Source organism: Hydra vulgaris, chromosome 05 (assembly GCF_038396675.1).
Source record: "Hydra vulgaris chromosome 05, alternate assembly HydraT2T_AEP".
In the NCBI taxonomy this organism is placed as follows: Eukaryota; Metazoa; Cnidaria; class Hydrozoa; order Anthoathecata; family Hydridae; genus Hydra; species Hydra vulgaris.
Window position 1 is genome coordinate 40,627,256 of NC_088924.1, and position 22,269 is coordinate 40,649,524.

At 29.9% G+C, this 22,269-nt stretch overlaps 2 protein-coding genes across 2 annotated transcripts in view; both read right to left on the reverse strand.

Annotated features, from left to right (window-relative positions):
• LOC100205018 (uncharacterized) overlaps nt 1-22,007 on the reverse strand; it is a 57,778-nt gene extending 35,771 nt beyond the window's left edge. Inside the window, exon 1 of the mRNA XM_065798200.1 lies at nt 21,940-22,007. The gene's annotated coding sequence lies outside the window, so the exon portion shown is untranslated. The remainder of the gene's footprint in view (nt 1-21,939) is intronic.
• Nucleotides 1,130-4,244, reverse strand: LOC136080863 (uncharacterized). The gene is made up of 3 exons (XM_065798201.1): nt 3,377-4,244; nt 2,938-3,258; nt 1,130-2,643 (listed from the first exon to the last, which is right to left on the reverse strand). The coding sequence occupies exons 1-3, from the start codon at nt 4,158-4,160 to the stop codon at nt 1,175-1,177; spliced, it is 2,574 nt and encodes an 857-aa protein (XP_065654273.1). The 5' UTR covers nt 4,161-4,244; the 3' UTR covers nt 1,130-1,174.
• Nucleotides 22,008-22,269: the final 262 nt, after the last annotated feature.

The following is a 22,269-nucleotide window of genomic DNA, read 5'->3' on the forward strand; positions in this document are numbered from 1 at the left end:
ACAAATACCAAACTAAGTACTCAATTAATAACTTTGTCATATCTAGTATGACAAAGTTGTTAATTATAGGAAGTATAGTAATAAACATTACTATACTCCCAGCAAACATTCGATAGCGGAATTACAGTGGACCAATACAGGGGCGATACAGAGGCAAAGAAGGCGATTTTCAAGTTAGAGTCGTTTTTTTTTTACGAATTTGGTTGGCTAGTTGGTAATTTAACACAATTTAGTCAGGTAAATTTTATTTTTGAGGACCTTTTTTTTTTCAGAAGTTAGTTATTTCTTTTTAATGTTTCATCATTTTTTATCTAAAAATCAAAAAGCAGCGTGAAAAAAAACAAACAAGACAAAGCGTGAAAATAAAAACATACAAAACCAAACCCTAAAAAAATGTTTTTCTTAAATTCATTTAAACAAGAATTTATTCTCTTATGTCATCAATCTTATAAAATTTCCAAAAACTAAAGACGTTGCTCAGATGGTGGCAAGACGAAAAGCTGCTAAAACGAGTTTTTTTTTTCAAGTTCTATTTAATAACTGCACAGTCTGATTTTTATCTTCGCTATTAAAACGTTGCATTAAATTAAGTTTTTATTAATAATTTAAATTAATACTTAATTAATAATTTTACATTATTAATGAACTACTTCAAATATATTCTAAGTGACATGTCTAATAATTTAGATAGTAAGAGGAGCATTAGAGTGTACATATAACAACATTGGAGTGTACATACATCTGTACGTATATCGACATATATAGACATTAGAGCGTACATATATCGACATAGGAGTGTACATAATATGTACACTCTAATGTCGATATATGTACACACATCTGTACATATGGTGAACACACATCTGTACATATATCGGCATATATCGAAATTAGAGTGTACATAAATCGACATTGGAGTGTATACACTAGGGTGTCCCAAAATTATACAAAAAAACACTTTTTTTTAAAACTCCTCTTGTACACCCAAAATTCCTTGTCTATACTAAGGCAGAAGACAAATACATGCTAAAAAATTACTCTCAGATCATTTTAAGTGCTTACTGTAAAATTCCAAAATCTCTATTTTTTAGCTTTTCAAAATATCAAAATAAAATAAATAACAGTGTGATTATTTTGTCCACTAATATATATTAATATTATCATATAAAGAGCTTTAAATATTTATAAGTTCTTTTTGAGTTACATTCTTTGTTACTTTTTTTCTCTCCTCTCTTGCTATCAATAGTATATTTTGGCGCTGTTCTTCCTTTTGAGAATATTTTAAAAAGTCGTTTATTAAGCCAATGTTTCTTTCAGCGCAGTCATTAGTTACACTAAGTCCTTTAACAAAAACTTCAAAAACACCATATGATTCAGTTTTTGAAAAGTTGGGATGAGAAGAAACCCAATCTTTAACTTGATTTGTGATTCCAAGGCGTAAAAATATAAGCCAGCTATCAGCAGTAACAAGTTCTGAAAGCTTGCTGTTTGGTAAGATTAAAACTGGATTAGGTTTTTCCATATTTATATTTTTTTGCTCTGGAACTGGAAAAGAAATTAACAAATTCAAAATCTGATACTTAACAGACATTTCCAAGTGAGAATCAACGAGTGAAAACACAACTATTGCTGGAGAAAGATACCACGAATGTTTATGAAAACTTTTAATCAAAGCATTACCAATATCAGCATTAAATTCATCCTTGATAACATATGCTGCTTTAAAAGCATTAAAATCATTAAGTACAGCGTGTTGAGCGCATCTAGATTTAAGGTACCATAGAGCATAACAAACAGCAACAATAAAGGCACATGTTTCTATTTCTTTTTTATTTTCATCAGGTAAAAAGCTTATAACAGTGGATGTCATCTCTAGTGAAAGAATATACAAAGCGTCCGCCATAAATCTTGCTTCGTGACAAGCTCCAGGTTGATGAATTTTAAATTCTTTAAGCTTATCAGATTCGACGCCAAGATAAAATACCAAATATTTTACAAGGTGATTATAGTCATTTCTAGGAAAAATTTTATTCTCTAATGAATACTTTGCATAATCTTTAGCTGCTAGCGCCAAGATGTGAAGCTTGCTACCTATTTCGAGCTTGTTCCAATCAAATATTTTCAGTTCTGGAACTCTTGAATTCACAGATTCATGAGAAGTTTCCCAGTTTCTTTGAAAAGCCAAGTACATAGATTTACTTGGACCCTTAGATTTAACTTTAGTGATAGCCTGTATTGCATGATTTATATGAAGTTCATATATGTGGTGACGACACATAAACCAAAACAAACATTTATTAAGAATTCTACTTATTATTATTATAGCTCCGTTTAGTCTACCTGTATTACTTGATGTAGTATCAGTACAGACTCCAATTATATTATCCGCTATTTCAAAGTACTCTAAAATGTTTTGAATAACAATGGCTTGATTTTTTCCTTTAGTGCTCTCTACAGGTATAATTCCAAGTAGGCGATCGTCTTTTGTAGTAAATTCAGGACTGGTAACAGATATAGCAACCCTTTCCTTCTTAACAGTAATTTTTAACTTTTCCTCTATTTCTTTTACCAACTTACTGTCAAAGTGCAAGATCAAATTCTTTCCTGCCATTTCTTCGTAATAGCTTGATCTGATGGTGGTACCTAAATTAAAAAGAATTTATTTCTCTTTATAACTACTATTGATTGTTTTAATATCAGGGTGTTAGCCAAAGTTAAACATTATACCACGTTTTTGCTGTATTGGGAATATTTATTGTTGTTGTTCAGGAAAATATTGGAAATTTTCAAGAAATTGTCCTAAAAAACTCAAAATAAGAATCAAAAAAAAAAGTCATTGATTTTTAGGAATTTTGAAACCATTGTGAATTCCCCAATATACACCTTTGGGCTAGCTAACACCCTGAATATAAATATTTTGAATGTAAACAAATCTACCTAAATCTTCAATATACTTGAATCTACTTCTAGCTACTGAGCTTCTAGATATATTTAAGTCATTGACATTTCCGCCTAAAGCTTTAATAACAGCTCCTAGAAACATTGTTTGTGAGCGAATGCTGATTCCGCATCTAACACTAACAGGTGTTGTAGCTAATATAAGATTGTCTCTGTCAAACTCTATTGCAATTTCTGAATAGCCCAACTTAGAGTGTTTTTGATGCTTTAGCTTTGTGTGTGTTGGAAGCTGGGTTTCACCCCTTTCTTGAAAATCTAAATCACTATCACTAGAAACTGAAGATTGGTGAGCAGCAGAACCTAAGTAACGAAAAGCAGTAATTACTTTATAAAGCAAATATAAATTTTAATTAAACCATTATTAAGAATAATTATTTAAAAGTTTTCAATTAAAGTTAAAATTTGAGATATCATTTACCTGATGCCTCAAATTCATCTGAGTTATGAGAGATCACTTCATCCATTTCAAAATCAACTTTTCTATCCAATCCAAAATATTCATTAACTCTACATTTTTCTTCATAAGATCTCATTCTTTCATACCTTTTAATTCTCCTTTCAACTCTTTGCTGCATATCAATGTCATATTTATCACTTATTACACCTCTCCTCATTGTTCTTTGATCTTGAAGAAAAGCCAAATCTTTTATAACTGCATCATTCGATCTTGGCATATCTTTATCTGATTTGATTTTATCTTCTATGTTGTTTTGAGAAATATCAAATAAATTCTCAAGAAATTCTTCAAACCGCTTTTCGTGATTTTTTTTGGTAATTGTGTTCCAGGAAAGATAACTTGTATTTCGCATAGAAATGTACAGTTTATTTAGTTGAATAAATTTTTTAACAATTTGTACTTCAGAAATTATGTACTTTCCAAAACCAGCATATTTCCATATGTTTACAACTTTTCTAAGGCAACATATCTCCATACTTTCATAACAAAAATCTTTGTCATGGCAAACCATATCCCTACTCCCACTCTTTGTTTTGCAAGAGAAATTTTCTTGAGTAGACTTGAACCTTTTACTTTTTTCTGTAATAACATACTGATAATATCGTAGAACTGTTCCATTTGTTGGTAGTTGATGTATGGGAAAAACAGAAATTGGACTTCTGAGAATGTAAAGTGGTCGACGCGGGTTTAAATTAACATTATAGTTGGATTTTTTTATTTTAGCAGTCTTCTTTCTTTTCGCCATAACATAAATATATTTTAATTTTTTTATAATTAATTTTTATCAATATTTAATTTGTAATAATAAACTACGCAAAATATTCTTTTGTAAAGAGTAACAGTTTGATTCGTTGTTTTTTTATCAGAAAAAAACGATTGGCTTAAGTTTGTTTACCTTATTTAATCAAGATTGCGGCTTTCAAAGTTGGTGTATTCACAAGTCGATATTTTAAATAAGATAAAGTTGGTTTAATCAAAATCAATAATTGCAAAGAAAACAACTAATTGTCAAAAAAGTACAAAAATAATACTCAATAATTATTGTATTAAAAACATATCAGTATATATATATATATACATATTGTTTTTAAAAGTTCTTAATATTTAGAACAGTGATCAAGAAAAGTGTGATAATACTAAGTTATTGAGTTGCCACCATATCCTACTACAAAGCTACCAATATTTTTTTTAATGATTACAGATGTTTAAACTATAAAAAACTACAGTTATTAGAATTGTTAAAAGAGTAAGTTTTTATTTAGAAGAAGCGGAAATATTTGAGTTTAAAAAAAATCAGTATATTTAATAAAATCCCTTTTTTCAAATTTCTACAGTAAGCACTTGAAGTGATCTTAAAAACCTTTTTTCAATACTAGTGGTCTTCTATATTTTCAATACTAGTGGTCTTCTGTATAGACAAAGAATTTGGTGTGTACAACTTTTTTTTTTTTTTTCGTATTTTTGGGACACCCTAGTATACACATCTGTCTTGTTCTTTAAATTCTTAAAAACGATTTTCTTTACAATTATCACAGTTATTGTGATTTTTTTTTTTCATTATTTCGAAAAAATATGTTTTTAAAATATCAGTTTTATTACCGTAAAATGAGGTGACTTTGGTCTGGTAGGTGACTTTGGCTAATTTATAAAAAATAATTTTAACTTTTAAAAACTACTTTGTACTTCTGCGACTTCTTCCAAATTTAGGTTTATCACAAAAGTAAAGTTATTCTGTTTATTTATTACTTAGATTAATTGTAGTTTGCGGAACTATTGATATAATTTTTTTCTTTGTTTATTAGAGTCTATAAAAATTATTAAATTTATATGCTGCAAAATTGTGAGTTGGCTGAAACTGCTGTTAATATTTGAGTGGGTTGTGATGTTATAACTAATAGTAAATTTAAATAGGATGAGTTTTGTTCAATATTTGCCAAATTTATAACTCTTCTAATTAAAATTAACTTTAAGTAAAGTTTATGGGGTGGCTTTGGCCACAACTTGGGGTGACCATACCATAAGTGAAAAAATGTAGTTATTTGATTTTCAATATTATATTTTTGATTTATTTTTCAGAAAATATTGTCTATAGATAAATTTTTATTTGTTTAATTTTCAATTTTGGTTTTTAGGACAAAATATTAATTAATAATCATATTTATATCAAAGAAACCATGCCAAGAACATATACGTAAACGTGTTGCTGAGAGTCGTGATTATATTCCATACACCCAGGAAACATTAACCAAATGTTTAAATAAAGTAAGAAGTAGTAGTTTAATACAAAAAAAAATGCTTCTTTAACCTTAAAAATTCCTCTATCAACAATAAAGAATAAACTGAAAGGTTAACATAATAAAAAACCAGGCGGTTGCACAATATTTAGTGTATTTGAAGAAGTAATTTTTGCAAACTATGTTATAACGATGTCTTCTTTTGGATTCCCAGTTGACTGTTATGATTTACGAAGTATTGTGAAGTCTTATGTAGGCTGTAAAGAAATGTTTATTAGGCAATTTCTAAGAAATCTGCCTGGTGTTGAATGGGTAGAATCATTCCTTAAGAGAAATACACAACTAAGTGTTAGATTTGCAAGTAGCATTAAAATAAAGAGGGTAGAAGTAGATACTGTTACTATTAAAAGCTTTTTTGATAATATCACTCCTGAACTGACAAGGGGTTCCTACATTAAACATTTGCAATTACGATGAAACTAATTTAACCGATGACCCTGGTAATAAACTAGTAATAACAAAGCGAGGATCAAAATATCCTGAGAGGATAATTAATTCAACCAAGTCTGCTACATTTTTGATGTATTGTGGTAATGCAAAAGGGCATATCCTTTCTCCATATATTGTATATAAAGCAGATTCGATGTGGCCATTTTGGACAGAAAATGGACCAAAAGGAGAACATTATAACCGCTCAAAGAGTGGATGGTTTGACTCCAGTTGTTTTACAGATTGGTTTGAATCTTTATTGTTACCTGAACTAAAAAAAACTTCTGAAAAACATGTTCTAATTGGAGACAATATGTACTGTCTTTGTGTGAAGAAAACAATATCAAGTTTATTGCACTTCCTCCTAATTCCACGCATTTAATACAGCCATTGGATGTTGCTTATTTTCGGCCAATGAAAGCTCAGTGGAGGAAAATATTAACAACTTGAAAGGAAAGTGGCAAAGGACATAAAGCTCCTTCCCTTCCAAAAGACCAGTTTCCAGCATTGCTTAAATGTCTCATGAAAAAAACTAAAGAACCTGGTTGTGAAAGTATGAAGGCAGGCTTCAGAAAAACTGGATTATACCCACTTGATCAAAAACAGGTGCTAGATAGACTTCCTAAAAGAACATTTACAAATAAAGATGTCACAGTAGAAATCGGTTCTCTTGTCAGTGATTCTTTCATACAACATTTAGTTGAAGCTAGAGGTGATGATCATATACCCCCTAATAAAAAGCGACATAAAGTTTCTGTTGTCCCAGGAAAAAGTGTATCATCAATTGATGTAGTTAATATGCAAGCAGCTATAAATACAAATAAGACAAGAAAAAAAATGACTGTTGTAAAAAAAACAAAGGTATCCACTCTTGAACAGCAAATAATTACAGATAATCTATTGAATAACTCTAGCACTGATAGTTTGATGATTGATGCATAGTTTTTTGAGTTTTAAATATTAATAAAGTTTCTTTGTGATTTATATCTTGAATAAATTTGCAAGTTAGTTTCAAGCTGTTGTTTTTAATATTTTTTTGCCTTAACAACATATCACCTAATATCCATGTATCTGTGAATATTTAAACTATGAAATGATAAATAATTTTAAAAATAAATTTAAAAAAGGGTCAAAGATATAATTTTTTTCTTTTTTATTTTAATTATTTATTTCTTTGGCATCATGCACATCTAATGCAATTTATATCAACTTATTAATCATTTATAATTAAGTTTTGAAAAAAAAAGATTTTAAATTTGGCCAAAGTCACCTCAATTTACGGTGCTATCTAATAGTTATTGAATCCTAATAGAAATCGTGACTTTTTCTCACACAAGTAAACCGCAATTATTTTTAGTTTAGTTACGTAACGAAAGTTTTTGCTATGATATGACGTTTTTAAAAGATTATTTTTTAATGCACGCGCGAGATTTTTTATAAAATTCTGATCATAACAGTAAAAAGTCATGGTCCAGGCCGTTAGAGCTTGGGAAATCCGGACAGAAGCAATTCTTTTATTTTTTAGAAGTTTAAAGTTAGAAGTTTTGCAACATTGGTAAGGAACGAGACGTAAACTTCCTCTTAAATGCTTTTTCGTGGTACTCTGTGATAAGACTGTAAGGACTTCTCTGGGCACCTAAAAAAAATTTGCTTCTGTCAGTATGTTTCAAGCTTCTGACAGGTTTAAGATTCAGCCCTTTCAATGATAAAGGTTTGGAGCGATTAGGCCATTAAACAACGCAGTGCTTTAATATGTTTGTTTTGAAAATGCTTTCCATCATGCGCGGGATTCAAGTAAGAGAAACTGACCAGTAGTTTGATGCATTTAGTTTACTTCCCTTCTTGAAAATAAGCATGACATTCAATATTTTTGTGACGGTAGCTGCTTATTTAACAAGGACACGTAAATGTAAGCCGTCGTAGGCGTTGATTTTGTCTCATCAAAGTAGTTAAGAGATTTTTGTACTTTATTGATAGAGAAACCTGCTGAATTGATGTCACAAATTGCTTGAATACAACTCTTAAACAACTCTTAGACTTGGATCTTCGGGTTTCAAAACAGACTGAATAAAAATAGTCATTCACCGACGAGCATATTATTTATAAACTTTGGCATATATATAATTCTGACATATATAAAATTCGCCGAATGGTCACACACGAGCAGTGAACGCCTGAGGGAAGAAATGAAATACATTAGAATAGAGGAGAATTATTTTTCAAACAATGCATATTTTGACAGTTGTCAAGACAAAAATAAAGATTAATAGAGGAACATTTAAAATATAAATAAGACAGACAATGCACCTAAACAGTACTGTCAATAATAATAATAAAAAAATAAATTGTTATATAAATACTAATATGAACTAAGATAAACAAAAAAATATATCACCAAACAAAAAATAAATAAAACAAAAAATACATTAAAAAAATAAAAAGTACGCATACAACAATGAAAGGCCTCAGAATGGGAAGAAAAGAAAAAAAAAAAAAAAAAAACATTAATGCCAATGTGTAAACATAATTTGTGTAGTGATTAAGTAATAAACATCTCCTCAGAGTCGCGTCTATTATTACTGGCGTTTCGATGAGGATCAGCACTTGTAACTAGTTTATCCCGTCAGACAAACATCATCGCCACTTATGCTTTACCCCGCGACTTACGCCTATTCCATACTGCAGTAAAAAAGGATTCACTACAAGTAGTCTTAAATAATGGACTTGGATCTTCGGGTTTCAAAACAGACTGATTAAAAATAGTCATTCACCGACGAGCATATTTCGCCGGTGTCGGTGGCAATATTGCTATTGGCTGTTTCTAGCAATTTAATAGAATACTTGACGCTCTGTTTGCTTCGTAAATGTGCATTTAGGCGTTTAGGGTCAAACTTGAAATTCCTGGGTTTTCGTGCTTGTGTCTGGTAGACTTAATCACTTTGGTAACGTTTTTGCATGCAATAGGCCGGATAAATAAAAAAAAGCAATCGCTTATACTCAGCGTTTTTGGAGTAATTGTTTAACTTTGCGTGAATAAAAACTTGAGAAAATTGCTCAAATCTTTATTCACGTAAAATTAAGCAATTTACACCAAAAACGCTGAGTAATTACTCAGCTCTTGCGTGAATAAAAACTTAAGCAAATTACTGAAGTTTTTATTCAAGTAAAGCGGACCAATTACTGAGTAAAAGTACTTGCTTTTTTTTATTCATTCGCCTAATGCGTATAACATTTTATTAATTTGTGCGTATTGCGATCAACATTAATGTACTTGTCTCAATCAAATCTAGTTTTAACGATTGTTCTTGTTTTTCAGTGAAAGGAGTAGTAGTTGATGGAATATTTAGTTCGATGGCATTTTACACGTTTACTATAACGTGTATTCATTGTTTGCATTTAAACAATTGAATATTGTTTTCCTATAGACAGCTGCAATATGCGCTAATATCACTGCGTAAGTTGCTCAACTCCAAATAAGTTATGTTTGTAGCGACAAAGTTGTTGAGAGCTGCAATGGCAAATTGACCTTTAGTGAAGCAGTGTGCCTGGCACATTGAAGTGTCATCAAGAAAGACCCCATTTTGATTAGGTACTTTTTTTAAACACCTGATAGACACCAGCTAAAACGTCTAATTCTTTATGCAAATTTTTGAGTCAATTGGCATAAAAATGAGACATCTTAAAGTCGCTTTAACGTTAGTTATATGTCTTTTTTTAGACATCTAATAGACACTAGTTGAGTCGTCTGATTTTTGATATAATTTATTTATTTATTCCTTGTGTGTGTGTGTGTGTGTGTGTGTGTGTGTGTGTGTGTGTGTGTGTGCGTGTATGTGCGCGCGTATGTGTATTTTATGTATATGTGTATATTAGCATAAACTAATGCTTAAAATATAATATATTATATATATTATATTTTATATGTGTGTGTGTCTATATATAAAAAGCTCACTTTCTATTTGGTTCCAATCGAAATCTCCATGGAAAACAGATTCTAAAACCTTAAACTGCTTCGATAGATTCATCTTATTAATGGCTTTCAAAAATAGTTCTTCAACTTGTTCTAATAGATCTTCTATTGCATTAGTAGTTATATCAAGAGCTTCAAAACATATTAGCTCAAAATAATCATTGGCTTTTTCTGGGTAATAGGCATTCCTTGTTTGTTCTTTATAACCGTTGACGTATTGAAAATTTGAATAATTCAACTTTTTTTGTTTCCTCGACAAAGTAGGTTTTTCAAATCGGTTCAATTGAATTTGCTGCTTTCTTAACCACAGCAAAAAATAAATGGATGTCGTCATCATTTCTCATATTTTTTTATTGTATCAATCACTAAATATGCAGATTTTCTTGCCCTGGTTGCCAACATCTTTGTCAATTAAAGGGATTTTGACAAGTTATCAGTCATGGCGTAAAGCTTATAAGAGAGATTGATGCCGAAAAAGAATTCTATCTGGCTTTTGCGATCAATGATTCTTGCTTTTGTCTCTTAGTCAAGTTTTTCTTTCATAAACTATATATATCATTTTTTTACCAACATTACTTTACAAAATTCTGAGGATGCAATGGCCCCTCGCCCCCCTCCACCATCTTCCTCTCTTTCTTGTCTCCGTGGCCCATGATATATATTTTTTTTTCTTCAGCACTTGATCCAGTTTTTCTTTACAGTTATGCATATTTCTCAAACAACACACAAGGTATCTCCCATATGTCATATTTCGTAGTCAGCAATTTCAGTTAAACTAAGAGAATGTCCTTGACAGTGTATGGCAGCAGCTTTTAGTTTTTCAGCAAGAATTTGACTATATATTTCTTCCCCATAAAATTAGATGCGCCATCATAGGTTTTACCCCTGCAACTCTTTATCTACCGTTGTCAAATGTCAAATCTTGGTCTGAACACATTTTGGAGCTTTTATTATGAAAAGAAACCTTTGATAGTATAAGCATCTTCTTTATTTCTCTGATCTTTAAGGTTTCCCTTTCCTACTTGAATAACACATAGTAGCAGAAGACACTGTCAGTTCTAAATAAAACGTGATCATTTTAAGGAAGAATTAGAATTTATATGGGGAGGCTTTTCAGATAATTCACAAATTGATTTTTCACAATACGCATATGGTTTCCGCTTGAAAAAATATGCAATTGTCTTACTCATGTGTTCGGATTGTTGATAGATAGAAAGTAATTGAAAAAAACTTATTTTATTTAGATCATGGTGGTATAAGAGATATAATCTTATAATATAATGTACTATATATAATTTTATACGTCTATGTTTAAATCAAATGTTAAATAAAACGTTTATTATACAGTAAGTTGGCTTCAAATTATTTCATCTTTAGTATTTAAAAACCATTTGCACGGACCTAAAAACGAACCTAAAAGTACCTACGCTTTTAACCTACATACCCAAAATTTTATGATATTTTTTTTAATTTAGTGTCTCCTTACTTTTATAATTGACCCACTACCCCTCCCCCCTTCCTTTATCTCATATACGCTATTTGCAGACCACTCTTCCCCTCCGAGCGTACGTACTTTATTGACGATCCCTTATTAGCTAAGCTTTATTTTTCAGTCAATGCTTTTACATTTTCTTGCTCTACTCTTGCTCATTCGATGTATTTAAATTGAACAAATTATACTGTAAAATAATATAACACATAAGTATATTATACACCTCAATTCCGGCCGGAATTCGTGAATTTCAAGTCATTCTGGTTATGGCCGAAATTATAATTCTTCAGGCCGGAATTCCGCAATTTATTTTTTACTTATTTTTTTAAGGCATGTGACTATGTAAAAAAATAATTGTCCTATGTAAAAACAGACTATGTAAAAAAATAATTGTCCTACAGGGTAATGAAGAACTGAAAGTAAACCTAGGTAAAAAGTGCTAAATTCTTAACAAATACAATGTCATTTTATTAGCAGTAATCAATTAGGTAAGGATTTCTGGAAGTTTAGGAATATTGTGGTGCAAAAAGAGTTGCTATCCAGTTTTTGGCAAACTAGCTCTTTTTTTATCAAAAATATTACCTGCCTAAGTGAATACTCTCATTTTAATTATTACTTAAATTTAAAATAATTAAAATTATAGGATGCCTAATACAATAAATATTTCAATTTTAACCTAAATGGAAAAAAAGAAATAGTTTTAAATATAAATATTAAGAAGGTTAAAACTTTCAATAAATGAAATTATAAGGAACAAATAAAAACATCATATTAGATTTAAATGAAACAAGAATCAAGTCAATGAAATGCTACAATGCTGAGGTACAGGCTTTCATTTTCAATTTTAGAAGTAAAAAATTACATAAATATAATTTTTGTTCTGGCCGCAATTCCGGCTGGAATTTATCATCAACTTCGCTAAATCCGATTCCGGCCGGAATTCCTAATTTCCAATCCGTAAACCCCTAGTTTATTAAATTAGTTAATTAAAAAAGATATATTATAGTTTTGAGTTAAGTAAAATAACTCACCTCCGCTGACGATTCAAGTAAATAATGTTTTTTTAATCAATGACTTTTTTTCATTGCGTAAAAAAACTAATTATTTTACTTGCATAGTTACCTCTAAAACTAATAAATACAGTCGATTTATTTTAGTGCATTTTGCTGATTGTAGATATAAGTGTTTCTGTATATATAATAGTATTCATACATTAATAACATTGGTATTAATAATTTTTTTACCAACATTACTTTGCGAAATTCTGAGGATGCAATGGCCCCTCGCCCCCCTCCACCTCCTCCTCTCTTTCTTGTCGCCGTGGCCTATGATATATATATATATTTTTTTTATTTTTTTTTTTCAGCACTTGATTCAGTTTTTGCATGTACGACTTGAATTAATAAATGTGGAAAATTTAATTTTTTCAACATAAACTTGTTTTTAATTTTGTTGTATATATATGTATATACATATATATATATATATATATATATATATATATATATATATATATATATATATATATATATATATATATATATATATATATATATATATATATATATATATATATATATATATATATATATATATATATATATATATATATATATATATATATATATATATATATATATATATACAGTATCGGACAAAACGAGTGCAACCAAATAATGCTAATTTAGTTTCTTTATATAAAGGTGCTGCATTTTTTCAATTTAGAGAAATAACTATGTAACTGTTTAGAGACAAAGTTCTTCAAGTTTTATTCAACACAAAGTTCATTATTTGTACACGAAAATTAATAAATTAATCAAAAGTATTAAAAAAAGTTGATTTCCTTCTGGACAAAACAAGTGCAACTCAACAAAATGTTGACCAACTGTATTTCGCTATAAATATTTCATGGCGAATCCTTTGTTGTTGATCACAGCATTGCATCTTCGAGGCATAGATTTGATCAGGTGATCAATGAAACTTTGTGGAATCGCTGCCCAGGCCTTTTGGGTTTGTTCAAACAGTTGATCCTTATTACGAACACCTTCACGATTAATTCTGCGGTTGACGATTTCCCAGAGGTTCTCGATTGGTTTGAGACCCGTAGATTGAGGCAGCCAAACCATCACCGATAGGTGGTTGTCTTGAAACCACTGCTTGACTACTTTTGCAGTGTGTTTCGGATCGTCGTTGCTGAAAAACCCATTTTATTGGCACATTCCATTCATCATGAGATAACATAACATCTTTCAGGATATTTTTATACATGAAACGGTCCATTATTCCATCGTTTCGATGTATTGGACCTAGGCCGTTAGCAGAAAAACACCCATAGACCATTACATTGCCTCCACCGTGCATCTTATGGCAGTAACGTAAATCGAGGCGTTTTCCGGCCGGTCGACGTACACGGCAAATGCCATCACTCTCAATGATGTTGAACTTCGATTCATCACTGAACAGGACAGTTCGCCATTTCTGCACATTCCAGTCAATATGAGATGTAGCAAACAGGAGTCTTTTCTACTGGTTTTTTAGTGAAATCAGCGGTTTCTTTGCAGGGCGTCGAGAAAACAATCCGGCTTCAACAGCACGTCGTCTGATTGCTCGGTCCGATACAGTCAGCTCTAATTGCTTTTGTATCTCGACTGATGATATCCAGGGATCCTTCTTGATGTATCTGACGATCATAGAATCCTCTCTAGAAGTGGTGGAACGCGGTCTTCCACCTTTGTTATCTGCTGCCAACTTCCCCGTAGAACGATATTTGGAACATAGTCTTTATACGGTTCATTTTTTCACGCGATATTTATCACAAATACTTTTTTGTGACATTCCACTTACGTAATCACCAATAATTTTCTTTCTTAGTTCCAATCCAAGACTGTCGGGAGCCATTCTTGCACTTGAAGTCATAAAAATAATAAAAATAATCACGCTTCTCAAGGCTTACCGTGTTACATTTACCTTGTGATGATACAATAATACTCTGTGGAACACAACGTCTTGATTGGATGTGGACTGTATTGATGTAATGAAACACTTGTTGTATTTCACTTCTTGTATTGATGTTTTTTGATAAAACACTTTGATAAAACTCACTTCAATAAACTGTCTTGATAATACTGACTGATTGACTTCCATATACTGACTGAATTACATGTCGATTTACATGTCTCATATATAGTAAAATGAACCTGTGTGAACCTGTTCTGGAAGATTCTAGATGCTTCTTTTCGATACTTCTGGAAGCTTCTGGATGCGTCTGGATGGTTCTGAATGTTTCTGGATATTTCTGGATATTTCTAGATGCTACTGGATGCTTCCAGATGCTTCTTCTGGAAACTTCTGGAAGCTTCTGGATACTTCCTTTAATTATTAAAAAACTTCCGTGACGTTGACACGGACCAGACTTAAGAAAATGAAACAAACCAAAATAGTTGCACTTGTTTTGTCCGCTGCAAAATGGCACTTGTCAACGAAATTCTGCCTGTATGCTGTTACTTGTCAGCTGATTGCTTATGTCATGGCATGCTATGACTCCAGACTCCTGAACTGTTTGCTGTGGTAGTATAGTTTGTTTCGTTTTTAAGACATGTAAAATTAGAAACACTTTTTAGCATTGTTCGATGTTGGTTGCAAATGTTTTGTCCAATACTGTATATATATATATATATATATATATATATATATATATATATATATATATATATATATATATATATATATATATATATATATATATATATATATATATATATATATATATATATATATATACATAAATATACAATAATTTCACTTACTCGTTGAAAAATATACCTATACTAGATGAAAAAAGTTATACTATTTCTTTGATTGAAAAAGTTGAGCATTTTATTAAAAGAATTCGTTGGAAGGCCCATTTTTTAATAAAACCAAATACAAGCACAGATGATGTATTGAATAATAATCAAGATAATAATGAATATAGATTTCAAACAAAAAATACCCCACCTTTTATACCTGATTTAGATAATTTTGAAAATGACTGATCACATTTAATTAAAACAATAAAGTTTCGCCCTATAAAAAACGAATTTCAAACAGAATTAAAGTTAGATGTTAGAAAAATTAAATCAAACCCTAATATTTTGGTTTTTGCTGATAAAACAAATAACATTTACCAACTCACAACAGAAAACTATGAAAAATTTTACGCGACAATATTACTAGTTCTTATGAGAAAGCCCCTAAAAACTTGGAAAACGCAATTCATTTAGAAGCGCAAAGTATTGCTAAAAAAAGTAAACCTTGATAACAGAATCGAATCAACTGTCCCTGCCCAAGCTTTCGTAACACTAAAAGACCATAAACCAATTTTTCAAAACAAACTTCCTTAAAGGTTATTGGTTCCCTCAAAAAGTAAGATTGGACATGTAAGCAAAATTAAATTGGAGAAAATTAATAATATTCTTAGAAATAAATAAAATTTGCAACAGTGGAAAAATACTATTGATGTTATAAATTGGTTCTCCATAATCAAAAATAAAAATGATTGTACATTTATTCAATTTGACATTAATGACTTTTACCCTTCAATAACTGCAGATATTTTAGATAAAACAATTGAATTTGCAAAAAGCCACACAGTTATTCCTGATAAAACAATCCGTATAATGAAATATTGTAGTAAAACCTTACTTTATTTTAATAAGGAAACTTGGAAAAAGAAAAACATACATGACTGCTTTGATGTAACAATGGGAAGTTATGACGGAGCAGAAATTTGAGAATTTGTTGGACTATATATTTTAGATTCATTAAGTAAAATAATCAACATAAAAGATTTAGGCTTTTATCGCGACGATGGTTTAATAGTAATGCGTAAAAATCTGGTCCACAGCTCGATAAAATTAGAAAAGACATAAAAATTTTTAAAAATATTAGTTTTCAAATCGAAATAAGCATATATTTAAAAATTGTGAATTTTCTTGATGTCACATTTAACGTCTCTAAAAATTCATATAAGCCTTTCAAAAAACCAAACGATGAATTATTGTATATTAATATTAATTTAAATCATCCACCCCAAATTCTAAAACAAATCCCGATTTCGATTAACAACAAGCTAAACCAAAACTCCTCTAATGAAAATGTATTTTTTTTGTATAATTTCGAACTAAAATTTGACCCTGAAAAAAAGAATGCAAAAAAGCAAAATAGAACTGTAATTTGGTTTAATAGAAATGTAATTTGGTTTAACCCTCCATATAGCAAAAATGTTTTCACTAACATAGGAAATATGTTTTTAAAATTGGTTGATAAAAAATTCCCGCCCTTTAATAAATTACATAAAATTTTTAATCGAAACACAATTAAATTAAGCTATAGTTGCACAAAAAATATGGAAAGAATTATAAAAGGTTAAACAAAAAAGAAATCCTATATGAAAAAGCTACAGAAAAGTTTAATTGTAAACAAAAAAATAATTGTCCAATGAGTGAAAGTTGTTTATCAAAAAATGTGGTATATAAATGTGTTGTTTCTTCTAAAAATGTACCTGATAAACAATATATTGGCATAACAGAGGGTGAATGGAAAAAACGTTTTGCCAATCATAAGCAATCTTTTAAAAATAAAAAGTATTCAAAAGACACCATGCTGTCAAAATATATATGGGAATTAAAAGGTAAAAATATTGATGATTTTATACTGAATTGATCCATCCTTAAAACAGCGCCGGCATATAACAATATTTCCGAAAAATGCATACTATACCTACAAGAAAAATTTGAAATAATTACTCATGCAAACCAAGAATGCTTATTAAAAAAAAATCCAAATTAATTTCTAAATGTAGACACGAAAATAAGTTTGGTTTATGGATCTATATTTTAATACCTAAATAAGCGATATGTTTATTCCAACTTAGATTTTTGTCAATAAAAGCACCCAAAGGTTTTGTAACAATATCCCTACTTATTTCTATATTTTTAATAAAAAATTTCGAAAAAAAAGGATTGGTCTTTTTTTTTTATCTCTACTTATTTTCTATCCCTACTTATTTCTCTATTTTTAATAAACAATTTTGAAAAAAAAGGATTGGTCTTTTTTTTTAAAAGTAAGATGATATAAAAAGAACTTTGTTTTACTTGAGTAAATAGAGAGTTTGTTTGCCCCTGTTTTGACATTTGTTATGACTCATTGTTCATTCTCAGTGGGCACAAGACATGTTTAAAACGTCTAAAACACGTATTAAAACGTATTGACACATATTTTAGACGTTTAAAACACGTCTTGTGCCCATTGGGTTTCTACGAGCAGTTCGCTCAAAACTTTTTTCGCACATAAGATAAAAATTTTTTTATCGTTATCAAACATTATAGTTGAAATTCTTTTTAATGCCATACAGAGATTGTTTACATGGATTTGAGAGTTTATTGTCTCCGTAATATACATCTTGCACACGTTTATCTAAATAGCTTTCTATTCACTGGTTGGATCTACCCATTATGCCATACATATTAAACTTTGATAATAATATTTTGCGGTCGACTGTATTTGAGCTTTTGAGATCTACAAAAACATCTAATGTAACTTCTCTGTTTTTAATGGAGTAATTTTTTAAAGTAATTATCTATGTTTTGATTGTCAAAAGAAGAATGAGATGTGTTGTTAAATAGTGACGTACAGTCTCAATTTCCACCTGTTGTTGGAAATATTCCTGAATATAATTGTAATTAAGCTAAATTAAAGAAAAGTGAATTTACAAAATGGCAGTTTTTATTTTACTTTTAACTTGAAATTTGGAAATGCGCTATTTAACTAGGACATTCTCGGACAATAATTTGTTTTTAGTGTGAAAAATATCAAAATTAGATTCAGGGACATAACGAACTCTTGGCAGTTTTGATTGGTACAGTAAATTTTTAGAAAATAAACATGTAAAATCATCTATGAAAGAATTTTAATTTTTTTTTTAAATAAAAAATAAATGTGTACCAAGAAGACCTATCGGACTTATCAGAGAGCACCTCGGAGGAGCATTTAACCAGGAAGTTCACACTTCCTTCCTTACTAATGTTGCTAATTGGGCTAAAGCCGGCGTCGAACCACGAAACTCTTAGTTCTGAGCCATAACTTTAATCACTGCGCTATGGCTGCTCAATGAACTGGATCAATCTTCACACGTTTTATCTTCATTTGGATCCGAATAAATCCTAAACTCTCCTTAAACTTCATTTATTATTTGGAAAACTGTTATTAAACTAGACTCTCAAGGTAGAGTCTGGAATGGAAACAGTTTTAACCAAAATATTAGATAACTTGGATTGTCTTAAAAGATTGCATTAACATGGTATTTTCACAGACCTATGTGAAAATACCATGTACAGACCTATGTGAAAACACCATGCACAGACCTATGTGAAAACAACGAAACCAAAGAATATGTAACTATCAAAGTTAAAAATATTATAAATATTTAATGTTAAAAAAGTATTCGTGCAAAGTTTAAACCAATATGGATGAGGTTTAAGAGACAAAATCCAATTAATAGTAACAGACTACTATTAGTAGTAGTCAATTTTGATGTATGTATCTACATATGGGCAATTCTTTGTAACTGCGTTTTTTTAGTATTTTTCCAATAAAACCAATATTTTTATATAACTTAGTTAAATTACTTAAATGTATTTATTACCTATTGTGATTAAACATTAAAAAAGGCAAGTGTACACTTCTTGAATGCTGTAGAGTCACTGTATAGTAAAAATTTCACGTTGATGATATTTTGGAAAAAGTCATAACTGGCCATCAACTATTTTGAGTGCGAAATTTATCAATACAGATAAATGTTGCTTGGGATGCTTATGATGACATTTGGACTGTATTATATTTTTTGGGACAATCATGATGTTATTGGGTTATGACGGGGATGGTTATGACAAAATGTACATTTTCTGTATCTACCATCAACACTACGTACAAAAATAAATATATACAAATATTTCGCAACTTTAACATCTATAAAAAGTGAAAAGGTGGTAGTTCAATGCCAATAAAGAAACTGTTTGGTATTTGTTGGTGGAATGGGGGTGGGGTGGAGGGTGTCAATTCTGATTATCAACTAAATCACGATAGGGTTAAATTGTAATTGAAAAAATATCATAGAACAAATAAAATATACTTTTTTGGGAATAAATATCGTAAGAAATGTTTTCATTCCGGTCCGCTTTTGTTCAAACTTCTGCATCGAGAAAAACGTAAAAACCAAAATAAGGATGCGTTTTAGCCTAAGTACGACCACAAACATTTACCACTCTCGATTTAGCACTCTCGTACAGCAGTTTGAGGAACGGTGGATAATTTTGTTTATCTAAATTCTTACATTTTGAGTATTTGTAATATTTTGTAAGAATTTCTTTCCATGCTAGTTTGACATGACAATAGACACCTCTATCCAATGGTTGTAGAATATGTGAAGAATGCTCTGGTAGACAAATCAAGATTATATTGTGTTTTTTGCACAGCAATACCGCTTCCAAAGTTATGTATTAGATGGGCATACAAAGTAATTAAGTATTAGATGGGCATGCAAAGTAATTTGTATGCCCATCTAATACTAAAATATGAATACCATCAATTCGATCAGTTTCGGCTATAAATTCTTCTTTCAGCCATTCAATAAACCTATTGTTCCATTCAACCTAATTTCAAAATTGAATACTTGGTGCCAACTGGATCACCTCTTGCCCAGTCAGGACGAAAGTTTCTTTTGGCTTTGTATATCACAAATAGTCATGCAAAATGCCCATCAGCTTTGCAGCAACTGTTTACAGTGTAATGAATTTTTTTATTGTTTCCAGTAAGTTAAATGCACGTCTTGTCCCTTTCGACACACTACGGTTGCTTTGCCTTGATCACCCGAAAAATTGTTTTATCACAATTCCAAATATGCGACCTAGAAGTTATAACAGTCTGTTGATATTACTTAACGACGCATTCAAAATAACTATCAGCTATTTCTGGCGTACAAGAAGCGGCTCTTTTGAATGCTAAGTTATCCGCTTTTCTTGTTGAAGTTTTTTATGACCATCTCTTTATAAAGGCATAAAACCAGTCTTTACCAGGCTTGCCATTTTTGAATAACTGCAATTGATTTTAGCGTTTAAGGTAGCCACATACAAATTCTAGGATTTCATTTGGGGTAAACCATAACCCCAGTCACCAAGTAATTGGAACGCATGCACCATCAATCTTTCGGTTTATTTGAGATTACTATTGCTATACCTGAGCTATGGAAGCCTTTATTGTTGTTACTTTTGTGATCTTTAAGCGTTGACATTGCAACGCCATTTTTGAATGTAGCTTTTCTTAGTTATGTTTTATTTTCTTTCATATCAGTTAATGCGGCTAGTATATCGTCTTCCTTGTATGCTTTTGTTTTTTTAGTTGACATGTTAAAGTGAGTGAGTTAAATTGAATTGAATGAGTGATAATTATATTGAGAAATAACATAACAATTGGTTTTTAATGAGTAAGAGATGATTATATTAACAAATAACGTTATAGTTCATTTTTAATTTAACCGAAATTAACACTAAATTAATTAGATAAAGATAGGAGCTTAGTCACTTGGGAAAAACTAAACTAAGTAATTAATCAAGTGTGGGGTTTTATCAGAAAAAAGAGTTTTTTTTACTTTTTTGATTTTTTATTTAACTTTTTGTTCTAACTGAATAAAAATTATACTATCAGAATTAAAATTAAATTTCCAACAAGATAGTGCTAAAATTATTTTTAAATCAAGTTTGGTTCAAGCGCTATTTTGTTTGCAACGATACAAAATTTATAAAAAGTTTTGACTCCCAGTTAAAGTTGTATAAAAAAAGAAAAAACTTGAGTTGAACCGGCATATAATTTTATCAATTCAAATAGAGGAGATGTATTTGAAGCTATTTTCTTTTTTTTCATAGCCATATCCGTTTAGTTTTTATTTGGTAATTTCGATTTGTGAGCGGAATGATACGGTGTGCGGTTTGACCCGGTTTTACTCTATGTAGTTGTGAAAATATATATACACAAAAATAAAAAAAATCTTGGACCCACGTAAGATTACGCACCACGGCATTGTTACAATAACTTTTTTTTTTGTTTTATTGTATAAAGTTTTTACCTTTATTTTTTTTTTTAATTATTATTCTCAATTTATTATTATTTTACTTAGTATATTCTTCAGCAACTTATAAAATTTTATAAAATTTTAATATCCTAAATAATGAAAAAAATAATCGATGGTTAATAAATCATAAATGATAACAAAATCGGTAATCAAAAAAATCAAACGTAGACTTACAACTCAAATTGAACTTTTTTCCTTTTAAAATAACACAAATCACAAAAACATCAAAAAGTTATATACACAAAATTTTTATTTTTATCTTTGTCTAAAATCTTCAGACTTGATTAAATAGACCAATGTTCGTTTTCAATGAAAATAGTATTTGTTGGGAAAAAATAATAAGAAGAAGAATAGAAATAAAAAAAAACTGAAAACAAAGAATGCTTCATATATTGAACATTCGTTTAAATATTTAAGAGTATTAATTAATCTTGTTCAATAAATTTAATTCAATTTTTGTTTTATCGTTTCTAAGAATTCCTACGAAATAGAAATATCTTCTGT

Coding starts and splice junctions, on each gene's coding strand:
- LOC136080863 (XM_065798201.1), bottom strand. CDS start 4,160: ATGGCGAAAAGAAAGAAGACTGCTAAAATAAAAAAATCCAACTATAAT. Junction 3,259..3,376: donor AGATGAATTTGAGGCATCAG/GTAAATGATATC, acceptor TTCGTTACTTAG/GTTCTGCTGCTCACCAATCT. Junction 2,644..2,937: donor CAAGTATATTGAAGATTTAG/GTAGATTTGTTT, acceptor TTTTTAATTTAG/GTACCACCATCAGATCAAGC.